The sequence below is a fragment of the Coregonus clupeaformis genome, chromosome 12 (assembly GCF_020615455.1).
Source record: "Coregonus clupeaformis isolate EN_2021a chromosome 12, ASM2061545v1, whole genome shotgun sequence".
Classification (NCBI taxonomy): domain Eukaryota; kingdom Metazoa; phylum Chordata; class Actinopteri; order Salmoniformes; family Salmonidae; genus Coregonus; species Coregonus clupeaformis.
In genome coordinates, this window is record NC_059203.1 from 59,890,418 (window position 1) to 59,911,454 (window position 21,037).

Here is a 21,037-nt window from a genome sequence, read left to right on the forward strand (position 1 = left end):
TTTATTATGGACAGACTTCTCCCAATCTTAGTTACTGTTGTATCAATATGTTTTGACCATGACAGTTTATAATCCAGGGTTACTCCAAGCAGTTTAGTCACCTCAACTTGCTCAATTTCCACATTATTTATTACAAGATTTAGTTGAGGTTTAGGGTTTAGTGAATGATTTGTCCCAATATTCAGGACTAACTTATTCCTTGCCACCCATTGTGTGAAAATAACTGCAGCTCTTTGTTAAGTGTTGCAGTAATTTCAGTCGCTGTAGTAGCTGACGTGTATAGTGTTGAGTCATCCGCATACATAGTCACACTGACTTTACTCGAAGCCAGTGGCATGTCATTAATAAAGATTGAAAAAAGTAAGGGGCCTAGACAGCTGCCCTGAGGAATTCCTGATTCTACCTGGATTATGTTAGAGAGGCTTCCATTAAAGAACACCCTCTGTGTTCTGTTAGACAGGTAACTCTTTATCCACAATATAGCAGGGGGTGTAAAGCCATACGTTTTTCTGTCACGACTTTCTCCGAAGCTGCCTCCTCTCCTTGTTCGGGCAGGCTTCGCCGTTCGTCGTCACCGGCCTTCTAGCCACTGCCGCATCACATCTCATCATTCCATTTGTTTTGTCTTGTCTATTACACACACCTGGTTCATAGTACGTGTATAAGTGTTCCCTCTGCCCCCTTGTCCTTGTGGGTGATTGTTTAATGTGAGGAGAGTAGCTCGGTTGAGCTACGTGTATTTTGTATTGGCGGGGTATATTTTCCCTGTGTGCCTGTTTTGTTCCAGTGCGCCTGTTTTGCGCACTGGACTGTTTGACGCTATCAAGCGTAAGTCTGTATTCCGGAATGAACTCTGTATTCTGTGATTTACCCTCCTGCGCCTGACTCCTTCAAATCACCCATCACATTTTCCAGCAGCAGACTATGATCAAGGTGGTATTGTGTGTAGATTGATGAAGAAAAACATTAATTTAATCAATTTTAGAATAAGGCTGTAACGTAACAAAATGTGGAAAAAGTCAAGGGGTCTGAATACATTCCGAATGCACTGTACATTACATAAAAATTATGAAGGATAATACACAATACAGCCTGAAGACCTTTTTCCCACTTTGGTCCTTTAGGTAAGAGCTCCTGCAACCTGCCGAACCCTTATGAGGAGATCGAGGTGGGGGAAATGGGGCTCAAGATGGGGCTCAGTGGATGGAGCACGCCCATCGGTGGTGCTGCCAAGTCCCTCATCCAGTGGGAGATGGCAGAGGCCGCCCGCAGACAAAGCCATCTGCAGGTAAGACTGGGCCAAGTGGGCCAAGATACAGACAGGACACACACAGACACACATGGACAGGACACACACAGACACACATGGACAGGACACACACAGACACACACACGGACAGGACACACACAGACACACACGGACAGGACACACACAGACACACACACGGACAGGACACACACAGACAAGAGGGATAGGGGCTTGAGCTATGCTACTTCAGATAGCCTGGGCCAACACACCAAGGCACACAGACAGGACAGGGACTAGACAACAGCTACTGTATGCTACTTCAGAAAAACACATGGACAGAGAGACTAGAGCTGTGCTACTTCAGATACACATGTACATCATTTGTGAAGTGTAGTTATAACTAGTCTCATTCCATACTATTATGTGCTGTAGCCAACTCTTCTTTTCGTGTCATGCCATGTATGGCTTAATGATGAGGCTATATAATAAAAGCTATCCATAATCTCTCGTGATAGACTGTTTATGCCATTACATTGAGTAGCTGGCTAGCGCACACGTGAGATTAGGTTCTGGGTGCCGACCGAGATGATCCCTCATCAGGTACTGATGATGGTTGTGGTAAAACAAACATGTTGGTTTGTGATAACAAAGAAACAATTTAGCTTTTAGTTAGAGCCAACATCCATTCATATGAAAACAAGAATCAGCCACTGCCAAGATAGAGTCCAGACGGGATGGTTTTTGGAGTGTGTTCAAAAAGCCACTCCGTGAGTGAACATGATTGTTGTGATTTTATGAGAGTTGACATCTAGCCCTGTATTTTTCTTCTCTCTGGATGGGCCATCTCTCTTTCTTTCCTCTCTTGCTTATTATCCCTTGTTCCATCTCTGCGCCTCCTTCCTCCCTCTCTCCATCCCTCTCTCTTCTCTCCCCCACTCTCTCTCCTGAGGGCTTTTCTTCACGCTTTTCCTCTCTCTCCCTCTCTCTCTCTCTCTCTCTCTCTCTCTCTCTCTCTCTCTCTCTCTCTCTCTCTCTCTCTCTCTCTCTCTCTCTCTCTCTCTCTCTCTCTCTCTCTCTCTCTCTCTCTCTCTCTCTCTCTCTCTCTCTCTCTCTCTCTCTCTCTCTCTCTCTCTCTCTCTCTCTCTCTCTCTCTCTCTCTCTCTCTCTCTCTCCTCTCTACCTCCCTCCTGTCTCTAAACTCAGTAAGCAGGATTAGAGCAACATCCATGTCACAAGCTCCTATTTTCCCTCAAAACACACACATGTTAATGCTGTCTTAATTGAAGCCACAGTAAAGGTCCTGCCATCTCCCAGAAGAAGCTGGCCCTTAGTTAACACAACACACACACGTATGCAGGCACACATATTGAACATGCACCACACGCATAAACCTACAGGGTTACCGGAATCTTCAGTAATGTTTGGTAATTAACAGGTAATCTATGGCATTCTATGGTAACTTTGGTAATTTATACTTGAATAACTTTTAAAAAATGTATTTATATATAATATACCTTTTTTTTACATCTGTGTCCATGAGTTTCTAGTGGATAGACCATTTGGTTCGAGAAAAAATATCATAATTAATTCATAAAGCATCTAATCAACAATGGCCTTATTTCAATTAACTCTGCAACTCTTCCAACTATTGACTTTCTTCACAATTACCACCAGTTTGGTGTCAAAACATTTACCACAAAGACATATTGACATAGTAAAATAAATAAAAGTGTGTAGAAATATTAAGGATATTTCATGCTAAAACCCTCATATTAAACACCAATGGTATTCAAGTTGATGGTTTATATTTAGGAAAATGTTTTATTGCTTTGTCATTCTTTGTATCTTTAAAAAAATCTGATTAGATTATTTTATATATTTTACATGTGATAAGGCCACACAGAGTGCCAGAGATAAGACACCTGTGATAATCTGAAGCACTCCAAAAGGCCACTAGATGTCCTCATAAAATTCCCCCCAAAAATGAAAGTTCCCAAAAAACTGGTAGTATAATGGTAAACTTAGAACGATTCCAGTAATATACCCACCCTCTACAGTCCTAGGTTGGAGTCAGCTTTAGGTGTTTCCTGTCAATTGAAAGGGAAACAGCAGTGACATACATCATTGCCATGAAACCACAGGCATTTCCTTTACCCCCGGTGCACGGCAGATTAAGATACAGGAAACACACACACACACACACACACACACACACACAAAGGATTGTTGCACAAACATGCATTTAAACATGCACAGTTGAGTGAACAATGACATTGTTTTGTACTTGAACCTGAATCCAGCCTCTCCCTTGATATTTTTAGTATTTATAGAGATGCAGTATTACGTGCTATTACAAAACTAGTTTATTTATCACAAAACTAGTTTGGCCACAGTGCTCAGAATGTTATGTAGTTAGACCTCAGTGCCTCCCCCTGGAGTACACTACTGACACAGCAGTTGTGCGTGTCCGTGCTCGTGCGTGTCTTACACAGTATAATTTACATTTACATTTATCCAGAGCAACTTACAAATTGGTGCATTCAACTTATGATAGCCAGTGGGACAACCACCTTTTAAAATTTTTTATGGGGGGTGGGGGAAGAAGGATTACTTTATACTATTCCAGGTATTCCTTAAAGAGGTAGGGTTTCAAGTGTCTCCGGAAGGTGGTCAGTGACTCCGCTGTCCTGGCGTCATGGGGGAGCTTGTTCCACCATTGGGGTGCAAGAGCAGAGAATAGCTTTGACTGGGCTGAGCGGGAACTGTGCTTCCGTAGAGGTAGGGGAGCTAGCAGGTCAGAGGTGGATGAACGTAGTGCCCTCGTTTGGGTGTAGGGTCTGATCAGAGCCTGAAGGTAAGGAGGTGCCATTCCCCTCACAGCTCCGTAGGCAAGCACCATGGTCTTGTAGTAGATGCAAGCCTCAACTGGAAGCCAGTGGAGTGTGCGGAGGAGCGGGGTGACATGAGAGAACTTGGGAAGGTTGAACACCAGACGGGCTGCAGCCTCCTGGATAAGTTGAAGGGGTTTAATGGCACAGGCAGGGAGCCCAGCCAACAGCGAGTACCAGTAATCCAGACGGGAGATGACAAGTGCCTGGATTAGGACCTGTGCCACTTTCTGTGTAAGGTAGGGTCGTACTCTGCGAATGTTGTAGAGCATGAACCTGCAGGATCGGGTCACCGCTTTGATGTTAGCGGAGAACGACAGGGTATTGTCCAGGGTCATGCCAAGGTTCTTTGCACTCTGGGAGGACACAATGGAGTTGTCAACCATGATGGCGAGATCATGGAGCAGGCAGTCCTTCCCCGGGAGGAAGAGCAGCTCCAGGGGTTTCCAAAAAATTTTGGCCCGTGACCCTATTTTGATATTTTTTAAAATGGTGACCCCACCATGTAAAAAACAGTGATGTAATCAACGGCCAATGTTTACTTTTTAATTGGGGCAATGACAGTCTATTGCAAACAGTGGCGTGTATTCATGGATGCCAAGGGAAGCCAAATATTTGACCAATAAAAAATAAATAATGTATCAAATAATTTATATTTAGTCTCTCTGTGTTTTCATAATTTTCCGTCAATTTGCAATAGGCTGAATCTCACCGGAGAAATCATCCAAGCGAAGGAAACAGCACCCCTCTGTCTCAGTATATGTAGCCCATGTATCTAATGCAGTCTGGACCAAAAGAGTATGACATGTTGCCCCAAGGGAGGCCAGTTTGGATTTGGCTTCACACCAATCAAATCACATCCTAAGCAAAACGTCATTTTCATTTCTGGTCTTCTTGTGTTGATGTCTTGCAGTAGCTAGCTTGGTAAATCGGCCCTTTCCTAAGCCATGGATGGAGATGGGGATTTGGACTTGTGGTTTGGACTTAATTATCTGTACAGGCCAATGATTATGACAGCTGGTTCATTGTTGCCCATTTGAGAAAGTTAGACTAGCATGGTCCTCTGTAGCTCAGCTGGTAGAGCACGGCGCTTGTAACGCCAAGGTAGTGGGTTCAATCCCCGGGACCACCCCACTTTGGATAAAAGCGTCTGCTAAATGGCATATTATTATTATAAGCATTTTAGCTAGGTAACCTATGACAACAAAAACTAAAAAGCGTACTGTATGACAGAGCCATAGACCGTTTTGCCAACATGAAAGAGAGGATGGCATTGGCGTTCAAGTAGAGTGAGTCAAACAAAATGTCTTACTTGCGCGTACACGCACATACACCACATCAGTACAATGTACAGCCACATGACACTTAGCAACATTGGTTGGATTTCTTTTTGTATCTTTAAGTTTGTTTCAATGTATTAAACTAAGCAAATATAGCCTTGTTGATTTGATGAAGTTGAAATGGTGCTGGAATAGCGTAGGGAGTGCTCCTGTTGTCTTTGTGCTGACTTGTGGTAACTCTGTAGTTCTACATCAGTAGTTGTTTAGTAAACTGTCGATGTTGCAGGTCATATAATGGTTTGTTACATGCAATGTTTGCTTTGTGGACTTCACCAGACAGAAGTCCACTTGTTAATTGCAGGTGTTATGGCAGGTTGCCTATTTTAAATGCACTGGGTGAGGTAGGAGCTGATACAGGTGCAGGGATCCCGGTTAAAGGACAAGGATAGGGAGAGAGTCTTGAGGTTTCGTGCAATTAAGGGGACAGTTAACAAAAAAGTGTGAGAAATATTAGAGCCTGTTCTACAGCCGCCCCCAAAGCAAGCTCTTCTGATTTTGCTTTTGCTCCACAAAGGCTCTCCCAGCGGCCTGGGTTGATCTTGATCTCACGCAGATCTCATCTTGACCCTACCTCAGATGGGCCACTGGTCTGGGTAGGGTCGATGTTGGCCCATAAGTGGTCAGCCAGGATTGCTATGGCACCAGCGCCGTCGACCAGCAAGACCACTGTCAGCATAGATGGCTTGGGGTTGTCACCCCGCCCCGTGAGGAGCAAGTTGGGAGTGACTGGGTCTGGTCAGGCAAGAGGATGATGAAGGGGAGTGTTACTGGAGCACCATGGGTGGTGGTTCTGGAGGAGGGTGGCGTGCCTGAATGGCAATTGGAGGAAGGAGGTATGGTTTGCCATCTGTCGGAACACTGAGGATCTTACCCCCCTGTCACTGGAGGATAAGGTGGAGTTGGCTTGCATGCCACAGGAAGGGACCTTGGAGGGAGAGAGCCTTTGTGGAGCAAGAGCAGAACCAGCAGAGACTGCTTTTGGGGGCGGCTGTAGAAAAGGCTCGAATTTCTCTCACTTTTTTTGTTAACTGTCCCTTTAATTGCAGGCGCCTCTGAGACATAGAGATGTGTAGAAATTGCTATGTATCAGTCCTCAAATGGCGGTGCCCATGTTATAAAGGCTTTCTTGATGCATAGTTCGAAGGCTCAGTACCTCTGATTCACCCTCTAACCCAAGGCAGTAGGCAGCAGCAGGGAGAATGATGGAACTTTCAGAGCCGTCATTAAGAATGGCATATGTCTCCATCGCCTCCTCACCGTGATGTAGGATGACTCTGACCACTTTTAACATCCCTCGTGGTGAGCGGTTTGGGCCGTCAAGGTAAAGGACCCCCAATCTCGGCTTTGTCGGTGCTGACCATAAGGACGCTCCTGTGCTCTTGCGATATGTACTCATGTAGCACTGTGAGGTGCAACTCCTTGCAGGTGTGTTGCATGGCTTTTTTAGGATGCATTCCTTTGGGGAGTGTTTTCGCCCACACCTCCAACAGCGGCCTTGAACTGAGATCCAATCCCTGACCTTCTCCCTGGAGAACTGCTTGAACTCAGGACATGAGCCTAGGAAGTGTTCTTCCCCTTCACAGTAAGGACAATATAATTTAAACTGGTTTGTTCTGGTTAGATTTTTGCTGCTTACCACGAGGAGAGCTGTAACTGTCTTGTTTGTGGTAACGTTCACTGGTCAGGAACATGTTAGTGGTACCCAGGCGCAGTGTTTTTTTCCGGTTAATCTCCCTCTTGTCCTGGTAGAGAGCAGAAGTTGTCTGGGAGTGTCTTTTGGCCCTTGCTTTCACCTGCAACCAGTCAGACAGGTTCTGGAGGGTACAGGTTTTGGCTACTCTATGTCCTATGATACCACGAGTCAAGCAGTTCTCAATATACCTATCATGGTATCCAGGTGGCAGTTTACCCAGCAACCAGTTTACATGTGAACCACACCCTGGTAACCTTCTAATGTCCGCAGCATGCGGACAGAGCGAATGGATGGAGAGAGCGAATTCTTGGAAGGCTGTGTCATCTCCTACTCTCACATGTGGCACATTGAGGATGTTGCTAATATCACTCTGCATGAGCTGATGGGGCTGTCCTTACTTGGCATTCAGGGCATTGAGAGCTGAGGTGTATGGCCTGGTGTCGTACATGTATGAATTTACCCGTTTCTGTGCACTTGGCAGTTTCAGACGATCCAGGAGCACTTGAAACTTGTAGCTGCTGTGGTTGTGTGGATAATCTCTTCTGAGATCGGGTTATGTGGGGGTAAACCACATTGTCTCTCAAATGGGCTGGGGGCTGTTTCCCCCTCAGGCTCTTTCCAACCAAAACAGGCTCCTCTTTAGGCCTAGCTCCTGCTGGATGTGCGCTTGCTGCACTTGGCTGTGAGACAGTGAAGGTTCCACTTGCTTGCATCTCACATGTGCCAGGCCCAGCTAAGGCTGAGTCAGGCTGAGGGTCGCCATTAAGGGTGGAGGAATTGAGGTCCCTGTCCATGGGAACACCTGTATCCCACCTCATATCCGGCTCGAAGGACCACTTATTATGGCACTGAACTAAAAGACAAAGGAACTCAGGTATTTAACAAGGGAAATTGGTTGCAGGTGTTCTCAGAGCATCGAGATGTATAGAGATCTCTAGTGCCCAAAAGCCTGTATAACATGGGCAGCCCCATTTGAGGACTGATACATAGCGATCTCTACACATCTCTATGGCTCAGAGCCTGTCCGGTTTTGTGATGAAACAAACGTATGTGTAGTTGAATTTATTCCACCACTGTGTGACTGTTGTCTTTTTGTTGTCACAGCCTTATTGTATATCACGCTGGCATATGAACGAATGGGTTATAGGGCAAACAACACAATTATCACAACATAGGTTGTAATATGGATTTTTTACTGGCTTGGCTTGGCTTCCTCAGTGATTTTACCCACACACTGCTACTGATTACAAATCAGTCTGAGAGTTCTTTTGACAGTATTTCAATCTGGAGGAAGAATGGTTTGAAGTGACTGAAATGCATCAGAAAGGTATTGGGAAGTTCAGAAGATCATCAGGCAATAATGTTGTATGATCTTCTGTGTAGAAAAGTACATCATCATTGAAGATGTTATTTTAGCCCCAGTCTGTTTTAGTGCCTGGTCTTGTCCATTCTGTTCTAATGAGTCCTGTATGGCTTGTGGGAAACAGACACATAAGTGTTCCTGAGATTCTTATCTTTCAGTGATGGGGTCATAATATCTTGTAGCTTAAACGATTCAAAAGATAGAGCCGCATTTGTAGGAAGAAAACTGAAACCGCTCTGTTTATTGCAATGTAACCCCGGTTTTCGCGACCCCATTTTCAAATCCCCCTAGTTTATGAAAAGCTGGTGTAATCTATACAGTCTATAGGTTGCACGTGTCACTCAGCCCTAGCTGTCATTAGTAGAATGACTATAGATACGTAACAAAGGGATAAAACTGCATCGTATAGCTTCATCATCACCATAGCTTTCATGGAAAGATGATTTTCCATATGATGTTCCTTACTTTTCAATCTATTTCAGTGCAACAGATGGCCTCCTATATCCTACATTACATCATGTACCAGTTCACTAGAGTTAGTAGACATGGGTGACCTCACTGTTGCATGTAAATTAAGGTTTTCTATAAGCCACGTTTTCATGTTGAGGTGGACGGGTGCTCTCTCTCTCTCTCTCTCTCTCTCTCGCTCTCGCTCTCTCTCTCGCTCTCTCTCTCTCTCTCTCTCTCTCTCTCTCTCTCTCTCTCTCTCTCTCTCTCTCTCTCTCTCTCTCTCTCTCTCTCTCTCTCTCTCTCTCTCTCTCTCTCTCTCTCTCTCTCTCCTCTGCCCTACACCAGGTAAAGAGGTGGAGCCAAGCAGAACCCCCCAGCCCTGCCCCCGGTCAGCGACCCCTACAGGTGATTTTCGTTAGTTTATTTCACCATTTGATTCTAATGGAGGCAAACACAACGTGTATACATGATATCATAGAAGATGACACAAAAAAGTCATACACTTATTTCTATTGTGGCCCTGCAGGTGCTGGACCTATGGGAGCAGTACTCGGCCCCCGCCACGGGGCGATGTTTCTACGTCAACACCGTTACCAAGGAGAGGTCCTGGAAACCCCCCCGCAGAGCCCGCGAACGCACCCCCAGCCGGGTAACAGAAATAATAGGGTTAAACAGAACATAGGGTCTTATGTTAATTAGAACAGCCCATTTATTGTGAAACATTACTATTTTTTTTTGACAATAGAGTCTATCAACGCTGATGTTGGTATTGCTAGCAATGAAAAATGGGGGGACAGATGTACATTGAAACTAACACCTATACTCTCTTCCCTACTATAGGCTAGTCCGTTGCAGCCACAGACATTTCCACAGGACACCAACAACCTGTCATTACCCATCCCAGGCACAGGAAATTGCAAAATGCACAGGGTAGGCCCACCTACAGGCTCTTTTTCCTGTCACACGGTATCTGTCCTAATGTCTATGCAAATGGATACAATTTCAACCGCATGTATGGCATCGCACAGGGTAATGATATTCATTCGATTTCTTATGGCCTATAGCAGTGTGCCTGAAGACACCCAGAGGCTTCAGAGGAGAAGTGGTGTACTGTATCACTGAGGATGTGTTATGTTGTTACATAGCTCTGTTATCATCACAGAATCAGAGCATCACAGTATCGATACAAAGAGAAATACTGTTTACTGGCTTAATGCCACCCTACCCTATTTCCTGCTAGAGTAGTCTAGCTACACATACAAGTGTTAGTTATCACATAATATTACATACATAAACATCTCCATATACAGATGTACAGCTGGCTAAGTTAGGGTCACTCAACCCTACTACAATATCATTACATAGACATACACTGAGTATACAAAACATTTAGAACACCTGCTCTTTCCATGACATAGACTGACCAGGTGAATCCAGGTGAAAGCTATGATCCCTTATTGATGTCACTTGTTAAATCCACTTCAATCAGTGTAGATATTAGCAACAAAATATTATGAAGGTGTTCCTAATGTTTGGTATACTCAGTGTACATCTGCATAGGTCTACAGCTGGCAGTTAGTGCCACCATAGACATATAAACAATCTAGTAATTCTATTTCTATGAAAGCCACTCTACCATACTTCTTGGTCCTGCCAGTGCAGGCCGTCTCAGACAGCATGGCTCAGAGGCAGAGTAACAGAATAGAGGTGCTGATCTAGGATCAGTTTTTCCTTTTTTAGATCATAATGACAAAACATCCGCACCTCTATTCTGACCCTTTTTGAATGTAGGCCCATCTAGGGCTCAGAGCCAGCGTAACACCTCATGTTCCAGATTAGTGTTAGAGAGACTAAATACATTATTAACTACTCTACTGTACATCCTCCTAGTTTCCCCATGTATTTCTTTATTTAGTTAATAATGTAATGCAGACAGTGAGAGTCTCGCAGGCCTTAAACACTCAAGCAGAGCTGTATGGAGAGACATGCCACCAAGACTCCAACACTTTGGCCCCATCCAGAAACAAGCTCCAACCCAATAGGCACTTAACATACAGATGTCGGATCTTCATTTGATTAGTCATTCATTTGATTTTTCGCGGAATATGTTGCTGCACGTTAGGAAATTCAAATGAGCCTTGTGATTTAGATACATTCATTGAAAACCCACAGTTCTCTTTCTCTGCATGCGGGGGCAGTCAAGTCATTTGGACCAGTGGGGCCATATTTGTCCATATTCTTTAGGCTACCCGTTTTAGTCTATCCATTGTCACATAATGAAAGGTGTGAAAACCAATAATAGGCTACAGTTTGTGTTTCCCTGGCTGAGCTGATGAGGGCCATCAGAGGACATTTTAAGGTTTCTAGCGAACGTAAGGTTAGTTCAATCAAGGCCTGGGGTGGTCTAGCGGTTAGGACAGCTGCCTTCAGCGTGCACATATAGGCCTACCGTGTCAGTGTGGGTTTGATTCCGGGCACAAATAACTCAATTCCCCCCGATTGACTTGATTTTGTTACACATTTCAAATATGGGCAGTCCCAGATAGATGCAGTGAAATGTGTTGTTTTACACGGTCAGCCATCGTAGTACGGCACTCCTGGAGCAAATTAGGGTTACGTGCCTTGCTCAAGGGCACATCGGCAGATTTTTCACCTTGGCGGCTTCAAACCAGCGACCTTTCGGTTACAGGCCCAACGTTCTAAACGCTAGGCTACCTGCCGACTTTCACCCCGATCTTGATAAGAAATTACCATTACATACACTTTTATTTTAAAGACAGTTGTATTTAATGGATAACATGAATAGCAAACAAATGAAACAGTAACAGTAGGCCACACCAACATTAGTTTCCATTCATACAAAGTGTCGGGTAAATTGCCACAGTAGATTTTCCATGGTAAATGAGGAATGCTTGTCAAATAGATAAATCGCCCTTAGTCTGTTCAAAAATGACTAAGTTGTTCCGATGACAATACCAACCAGAGGGTGAACATAAGCTATATATACAAAAGTATGTGGACACCCCTTCAAATGAGTGGATTCTGCTATTTCAGCCACACCTCTTGCTGACAGGTGTATAAAATCGAGCACACAGCCATGCAATGTCCATAGACAAACATTGGCAGTAGAATGGCCTTACTGAAGAGCTCAGTGACTTTCAAAGTGACACAGTCATAGGATGCCACCTTTCCAACAAATCAGTCTGTAAAATTATGCCCTGCTAGAGCTGCCCCGGTCAACTGTAAGTGCTGTTATTGTGAAGTGGAAACGTCTAGGAACAACAACGGCTCAGCCAGCGAAGTGGTAGGCCACACAAGCTCACAGAACGGGACTGCCGAGTACTGAAGCACGTAACGCGTACAAATCGTCACTAATGCTCTTGTGGCTGAATGGAAGCAAGTCCCCGCAGCAATGTTCCAACATCTAGTGCGAAGCCTTTTGCTTTGTCATTATGGGGGATTGTGTGTAGATTGATGAGAAAAACATTTTAAAAAATAAATTTTAGAATAAGGCTGTAACGTTACAAAATTTGGAAAAAGTCAAGAGGTCTGAACGCTTTCCGAATACACTGTATATACAGTACCAGTCAAAAGTTTGGACACACCTACTCATTCAAGGGTTTTTCTTTATTTTTAATATTTTCTACATTGTAGAATAATTGTGAAGACATCAAAACTATGAAATAACACATATGGAATCATGTAGTAACCAAAAAAGTGTTAAACAAATATAGTTTAGATTTTAGATTCTTCAATGTAGCCACCCTTTGCCTTGACAGCTTTGCACACTCTTGGCATTCTCTCAACCAGCTTCACCTGGAATGCTTTTCCAACAGTCTTGAAGGAGTTCCCACAAAAATGTCAAAAAACCTGTTTTCACTTCGTCATTATGGGGTATTGCGTGTAGATTGATGAGGAAAATTTAGAATAAGGCTGTAACGTAACAAAATGTGAAAAAAGTCAAGGGGTCTGAATACTTTCCGAATGCACTGTAGGTCTCATAGTTAGTAGCCTATAACTGCAAAGTTTTTTTAGGACATTACATTTACTGTTGGATGAATACATGGCTGCTAGCAGTGGGTAGCCTATTATATTTAGCGATAGCAATTTAGTTAATGTGTTGAGTTCCCACTTCCTCAGGTGTTGACCCCAAATTAATTAGCCTATGATATTAGATAGCGCACATAAGATCAGTGGTGGAAAAAGTACGCAATCGTCATACTTGAGTAAAAGTAAAGATACCTTAATAGAAAATGACTCAAATAAAAGTGAAAGTCACCCAGTAAAATACTACTTGAGTAAAAGTCAAAAGTATTTGGTTTTAAATATACTTAAGTATCAAAAGTAAATGTAATTGCTAAAATATACTTAAGGATCAAAAGTTAAAGTATAAATTATTTCAAATTCCTTATATTAAGCAAACCAGACAGCAACATTTTCTGTTTTTTTTTATTTACGGATAGCCAGGGGCACAATCCAACACTCAGACATAATTTACAAACGAAGCATTTGTGTTTAGTGAGTCCGCCAGTGTGATGGAAGGAGTCAGGCGCAGGAGGGTAATCACCGAATACAGAGTTTATTCCATCGTTACACAAAATACGCTGGAATAGCGACAAACGAAACAGGCACAGGGGAAACTATCTACCCTGGCAATACACTGCAACGGTATCTCCATACAATACATAGGCACAGGGGAAATATCTACCCTGGCAACAAAATGGTACGAGTAGCTCCACCGAGCTACACTACTCTCACATTCAAACAATCACCCGCAAGGACAAGGGGGCAGAGGGAACACTAATACACAGACTAATGAGGGGATTAGAACCAGGTGTGTGTGATTGACAAAACAAGACAAATGTGATGATGATAATTGGGGCGGCAGGTGACGACGAACGCCGAAGCCTGCCCGAACAAGGAGGGGAGGCAGCCTCGGCGGAAGTCGTGACAGCCAGATTAGAGGCAGTAGAGATGACCTGGGATGTTCTTACATTTTACATTTTACATTTTAGTCATTTAGCAGACGCTCTTATCCAGAGCGACTTACAGGAGCAATTAGGGTTAAGTGCCTTGCTCAAGGGCACATTTACGTCATTTAGCAGACGCTCTTATCCAGAGCGACTTACAAATTGGTGCATTCACCCTATAGCCAGTGGGATAACCACTTTCCAATATTATTATTATTATTATTTTTTTTTTTTTTGGGGGGGGGGGGTAGAAGGATTACTTTATCCTATCCCAGGTATTCCTTAAAGAGGTGGGGTTTCAAATGTCTCCGGAAGGTGGTGAGTGACTCCGCTGTCCTGGCGTCGTGAGGGAGCTTGTTCCACCATTGGGGTGCCAGAGCACCCCAATGGTGGGTAAGTGTGTGAATTCTGTGTGAATTGGACCATTTTCCTGTCCTGATAAGCATTCAAAATGTAACAAATACTTTTGGGTGTCAGGGAAAATGTATGGAGTAAAAAGTACATTATTTTCATTAGGAATGTAGTGAAGTAAAAGTAAAGGTTGTCAAAAATATAAATAGTAAAGTAAAGTACAGATACCCGAAAAAACTACTTAAGTAGTACTTTAAAGTATTTTTACTTAAGTACTTTACACCACTGCATAAGGTGTATGTAATTCATCTCTATTGAACAAAACAAAAAACTGGAAATACTGGAGTCATATTTGAACAGTAAAATATAGCAACAATAGTCAATAATTGTCAACCCAAAATTCATGACAATCACTGGATTAGGTTGCACATCAAAATATCTTGAGTCATGGATTCCTGCTTGGACGTGTTAGATGAAACAAGGTATTTCTTGAATACCTCAGTAGCCTATTTATTACATTTGTTAATAAAGCATCATGAATGACTTCATAAGATGATTACTGATGGACTGATGCCACCAACTGTAAAAGTTAGTGGCACCAGTGACACCAGGGGAAAATGTTAGTCTGAACTCTGGAGCCCTGTAAGAACTAACACTTCCGGTAGGTGTTGATTCAGAGGAACACATATGACAGGCACTAATTAGCGATATAGCCTCAGTCATTAGTTTGGTTTTTATAACGTATAAGGCTTAAGCAGGCAGACAGACAGACAGACAGAGACAGAGAACAAGAAGAAGCACAGAGTGACAGCAGAGAAGATGCTGAGATAGATAGACAGCACAACAGGGAAGAGCAGAGACAAAGTTATAGTGGTGAGTTGTACCTCCAGTGGTGTTTTAACATATTGTATTTGTTTTAAACATGAGCTGGTTAAAAAGGAGGAGGGCCATGTCTCGCCAGTCACTGGTACAGAAATGGTTGATAAATGCTGTACTGTGCTACCAATGTTATGTGTAAGCACTACTGCCTGTGTCTAAGTAGACTGTGTAGGGTCAGGGTGTAGGGTGTGTGTGTGTGGGGATGGGGTGTGTGTGTATGTGTATAGCTGGTAGCCCGCAAGTGTATGGGCTGGTGTGGATAAAATGCCAGGGCTGAATTCTTGTCCCAGTCCGCCCCTTAGGCTACGTGCAGGCTACAGCGTCTTGTGTGAATTCTTATGTGGATTATAATAAATTGACATATTTGTAGGGGGTAGATGTATTTGTCGTTAGGCAAAATCAGGTCAATTGTTTTATTACATGTTGAAGGCAAGCAAGAGGCAGAATAAATGATGTGTTTCCTCAGTGTTTGTTTGTCCAGCGGTTACAGTCACTGACTCTGGCACACATATGCCAGAGTCGGCATGGGTTCGAATCCGGCCCACTGCCAATTGACTCATGGATGATGGTCTATTTTCGACGCATTCATTCTGCATGCTTAAAGGGTTAAAACAGAAACATCTGGAAAGTGAACAGTTTAGCCATTCCTTCCGAGTGGTTAAGGTTAGGGCTATGGTTTGGGGAAGGCTTAAAGACAAAAGAAAAAAGACGTGCCTATGTATCAGTATTCTTAGAGCTCGGTAGAACATTTTGAACCGCCGCAGGTCATGAGTTCTCGCCCAGTGCTGTGCCTATGTTAGGCCCACAAGTTAATTGCGTTTATATTAAGTAAAACGAATAGTCTCATAATTTACACAAAGAAGTGTTTCAGCCCAACGAAATCATCTTTTGATAGGTTCAAATGCATAAACATCCTGTCAGCTTTACGAAATGAAATATTAAAGCCACACAATACAGGCTTTCAATCCACACCAAAGACCAAAACTATATTGACAAATTATACATAGCCAAACTATAAAATGTGGACGAGCATCCACACTGGAGGAAAGTATCGTTCCACAGTATGCCTACATCTGTCAATCAACTGATGGCCCAAATCAGCTCATCAACTCAAGGAAACACAAACAGTAACCTTTGTAATGAATACTCAGGGAGAAAAAGGTGTAGATTCACACGCAGAGCATGGCAGGAATCGTGGTCACAGGCAGGCAATGGTCATACACAGGTAGGCAAACAGGCAGGAGAATCAAAACTAGGACTGAAGGCTAAAACTGGTTCTCACAAACGAGCTATAAAAAGGCTTTGTCGAGTCAAAACAAACAATACCTCACAAGGCACAAACCGAATGAACTGAACTAAATAAGGAGCTGATGAGACCAGGTGAGTAACTAACGCAAGTGAAATCAATGAACAAAAATGAAAGACAGGGCTACGTTCAAGAACACAAAGAAACAGGGAACACAAGGTTGACTAAGAAAATAACTACAGAACCTTACAACCTATTATCGGTTTTCACACCTTTCATTATGTGACAATGGATAGGCTAAAGGGTAGCCTATGGAATGTATTGGAATATAATAAAATAACAAGGGGCCTATTGCAACCATCGATGGCAGTAGATTATTGCAATACACGCTAAATTTACCCGCACAGCTGATCTTAATAACAACCATTATTGGTCACCTTTACTCGGAACAACTTAGTCCTTTTTGAACAGACTAATGACATTGATCTATTTGACAAGCATTCCGTAGCCTACAATAGAAATAAAGTATTTAATCGTTTACCACGGCAAATTCACCGTGGCAATTTACCCAACAATTTGTAGCTGATGTTGGTGTAGCCTATTTGTATTATTTTATGTCATCCTAAAGTGTCTGTTATGGTAATATCCTATCAAAATATCCCTGGACTGTCCATCTTTGAAATGTGTAAATAAATCTCGTCAATCGGGGGGATTTAGTTATTTGTGCCAGAAGGGCGTGGGACGGAATCAAACTTACTTAACTTAACACTAACTGCTAAACCACCGTAGGCCACGATTGAACTCAATTTTGACCTCAGCGTACACTTGACACTTGTATGTTGTAGCCTAGTGGAGACCAATATATATATATTGTGTTATTAAGCTATATAAAACAACGGTTGTTGATGTGAATGGCTGCATTTCATGTACATTTTTGTACATTTGAATGTTGCGGTAATAGCACCTAGGCCTAGCATTTGAGCGAGCGAGAGAGACAATTATTTTGATAGTAAGCCCTGATCCCAATGACTCGACTGCCCCCGAATGGAGAGAAAGAGAACTGCTCTTTTTCAGGGACTCACAAGGCTCATTTGAATATCCTGATGCAGCAGGACAATTCTCTGCGACAAAAGAGTGATCAGGTTAAGATCCGACATCTGTAGGGTTGTAAAGTGTAGCAATTAGTAATTACAATAGTTGTTACACTGTACTTACAGGAATAACCACACAGTATTGTAAAGTAGAGTTGTGTCTGGGCCGCATTTAACTTCAACCCCAACTGACCTATATTGCTAGTGTCACCATGGTAACTACAAAGATAAGACCATTCAACGAGCTAAAATAAGGCTCTGTGCTGTTGTTGCTGTTATAACTGTTAGTGTTGCTATATTGTTGATATGATGATGTCTTTCTCTTAGTCTTGGCACATGGCTTCCTGGTTGTGTAGAGTGAGAGCAATTGTACATGTTGATAGTATTAGCTTCCTTATAGAAAGGGGAAGTTTGGTGAGAGAGAGAAGGACAGACGGGCAGAAGTGGTTTGGGGTTGTAGTGACTTTGTTCAAGATTAAAACGTGTGTGTCAGAAAGCTACAACCGACTGACAGCGGAGGGGACTGACTCATATGGATTAACAAGGGAACACTTCATATCGAGGTCTATAGGCTGATGAACAGTGTGCTGTAAGTTCAGAGTCCCCCCCATATAGGCTCATGTTAGTGCTGTCATCTTCACAGTTGGTAGATAACTGTTTATTATGACTGTACCTGTATGTGTGTGTATGTCCCAGCTTTATGACCGCATACACGTCAGCAGAACGTTAGATTTAAACGGGCATAATGCTATCTGTGCTTTCACTATTACTGAACTGTGGTGAGGTGAGGAGAGCACTCAGTCATGCCATTCATTGGAATAGGTTGAGCTGTCAGTCGTTGAAGTGAGTGGTGTGTGTGTGTATGCTTGCAAGCTCTGCTTACTGTTCAATCTGCATCCTGTTTTTCATAATTAGCATGAGGGGTGAAATATGATATGCTGGCAAGTCAACTGACATGTTTGGAAAGAAAAGTGTGTATTCATGCATTTAAGTGTTGCTTAATGTGTTGGTCATTCTAGGCCAGTGTTGGTTGTAATTTGCCTCTGTAGGGAAAGCAAAAGACAAATTGATTGTGGACTGTAAGGAAATAGATCAATAAAGTATTCTTCTTCTTCTTCTTCTTCTTCTTCTTCTTCTTCTCATCCAGCTATCTCCAGACGTCCTCTTCACTGGCCATAAGCCTGACAGTGGCTGGGAGCTGGGACAGGTGAGATTTGAATTAAATTGAATTTACAGATGATTACAGGGGAAACAACTTCCTGGCATCAAACAAGGAACTCAAAGTACAGTTGATGTGTAAAACAACAATACCTACAGTATACAAACTAATTTCCCCATTGGGGCTATCAGAAGAAAGCAGTCTTACTTAGTTATCCTCTTCGTACCTACTGGCACATAAAGGCAGTGACAAGACCTCTCCAATTCTGATGATCAGATGTTCAGGAATTGAAGCTAAGCTGGGGCCAGGCTGCCAAACAGGCTTTAGAATGTCTGAGGCATTCTCATATGTTCAGATACTCTTTATAACACCAATCACGTATCCAGTTACACAATGTCAACTTGTGATGTCAGATGGTATGATGCACTCCAGTGTTACTGCAACATGTTGCCTCACAGTGGGGCAAGAATAGAGGCGGGTGCCTTGTTTCCCTGAACGCTTATCTAGCAGATTTGGCTCTAAAACGAATCCTCACCCACTCATCATGGGAAGATGGCACCCATCAAGATGGGTATTTATTTTGCATCTCTATGGCACAATCCCAGTGTTCTGGTCAAACGTTTTGCACTACATAGGAAATAGGGGGCCATTTGGGACAGACACTGCTTATGTCGTGAGTTGTGTGTTGGGTCGTGAGTTGTGTGTCATAGCCAGTGGCAGCAGCCTCCTGTCTCTCAGCCCATGTGAAGTGGAGTGAAACAAAGCTGATGGAAACAGAACTGGGCCAATGAAAACCTCTTAACCACTCCACAGTTAGTTTACCATCTGGCTCAGTGTCAACAGAGAATAACATTAAGGGAGTTCACTGTTCTGGACCAGTGACCTTGGGGTGTGTGTCGAGGAATGGCACAGTGTGTCTGTGTGAGCGACCCTGCCAAACATTTGACATTTTAGTCGTTTAGCAGACACTTTTCTCCAGAGCGACTTACAGGAGCAATTAGGGTTAAGTACCTTGCTCAAGGGCACACCGGCAGATGTTTCCCCTAGTCGGTTCGGGAATTCGAACCAGCGACCTTTCAGTTACTGGTCCAACGCTCTTAACCGCTAAACTACCTGCTTCCAAACTCACTATGAGAAGGGATAGATCCATATCCAAAGGCTTTGATCAGGTTCTGGATAGCAAAAGATAGTCTGTAGAAAAAACACACAGCACACTTGGGAGTGTATCACAGTTTTGGGAGTCTTCTTTTCTTGCTGATGCCGTGCCTAATCCAGTAGTTCTCCATTTGGCAGAGGTATCTTGGTGGCGTGCATGTGAGGACCCCTCATCCATCTGCTCTCTAGTGACATAAGGCTGTAGCTCTGTTTATAATATATCCATTTGTCTCTTGTGACAGACTTTTAACATAGCTAGCCAGCGCACGCAATATTTTATTCTGGGGTCGAAAGTGATGTATCCATCAAACACAGTAGTCCGAGAGCAACCTGGCCTCCGAGAGCAGCCTGGCCTCCTCTATGCACACACAAAGTGAATAACTTGTCTTCCCCTCTGTGTTGGTGTCCTGTAGAGTATGCAGCGATCAGTATCCTCAGACACCATCAGTACAACAGCCTTCAGTACAGGAGACAAGGAGGTCCAGGGATGTCACTCCGCCCTACTGCGTCATGAGACAGAGGAGCTCAGCCACTTACGATCCATGATTCTGCCTGAAAACGGCAAGGTACTGTACACGTACGCACAGAGGCAGACAGGCACGTGCACACACACACACACACATACACACACACACACACACACACAGGTGGAGTACACACACGTACACATGCCCACATGAATAAGCATACAAACAGAAAAACACAGGCGCACACAGGGGCGTCATGCACCTCCAAAATCTGAGGGAACACTAAGTATGTGAGGATGGCTTTGGGGTGGTCCGGAGGAGGGATATGCCCCCGGTCCGTAAGTAGGAGAATTTTGCACTTTTCAAACACCTGAAACAGCCTTTTCCTGCAATCTAGAGCCATAATCATTATGATTAATTCTATGTCAAAAATTAGTATTTTTTCTGCATATCTAAGCATACCTCTTGAGCTGTCTGTATCCTCCTGACTGGTGGTTATTTTTTTAAAGAAACTATATATGCTTCTCTGCTTCTCTGCAAAAATGTGGGTACAATATTGAAAGTAATGTGAGTCTTATTCAGTACATTTAAGTTATTGCTTGGTTTTCTAAAGTCTACCAACCTTGCCAGCAGACATGCAAGTTAAGATAGTTAGACAAGCTAGCTACTCTAACTTGATCGATAGCCTGAAATTGTTTCTTAGTAACTAGTTATGAGGTTGGGAGATAGGGAACCT

The 21,037-nt window shown here is 43.3% G+C and overlaps 1 protein-coding gene across 1 annotated transcript in view; it reads left to right on the top strand.

Moving 5' to 3' along the window:
* The window catches only part of LOC121578318 (rho GTPase-activating protein 15-like), a 57,958-nt gene that overhangs the window by 20,971 nt on the left and 15,950 nt on the right, over nucleotides 1-21,037 (top strand). The window contains exons 6-11 of the mRNA XM_041892618.2: nucleotides 1,125-1,288; nucleotides 9,329-9,388; nucleotides 9,510-9,632; nucleotides 9,824-9,913; nucleotides 18,668-18,727; nucleotides 20,248-20,400. Coding sequence (XP_041748552.1) covers nucleotides 1,125-1,288; nucleotides 9,329-9,388; nucleotides 9,510-9,632; nucleotides 9,824-9,913; nucleotides 18,668-18,727; nucleotides 20,248-20,400 — 650 coding nt within the window. The remainder of the gene's footprint in view (nucleotides 1-1,124; nucleotides 1,289-9,328; nucleotides 9,389-9,509; nucleotides 9,633-9,823; nucleotides 9,914-18,667; nucleotides 18,728-20,247; nucleotides 20,401-21,037) is intronic.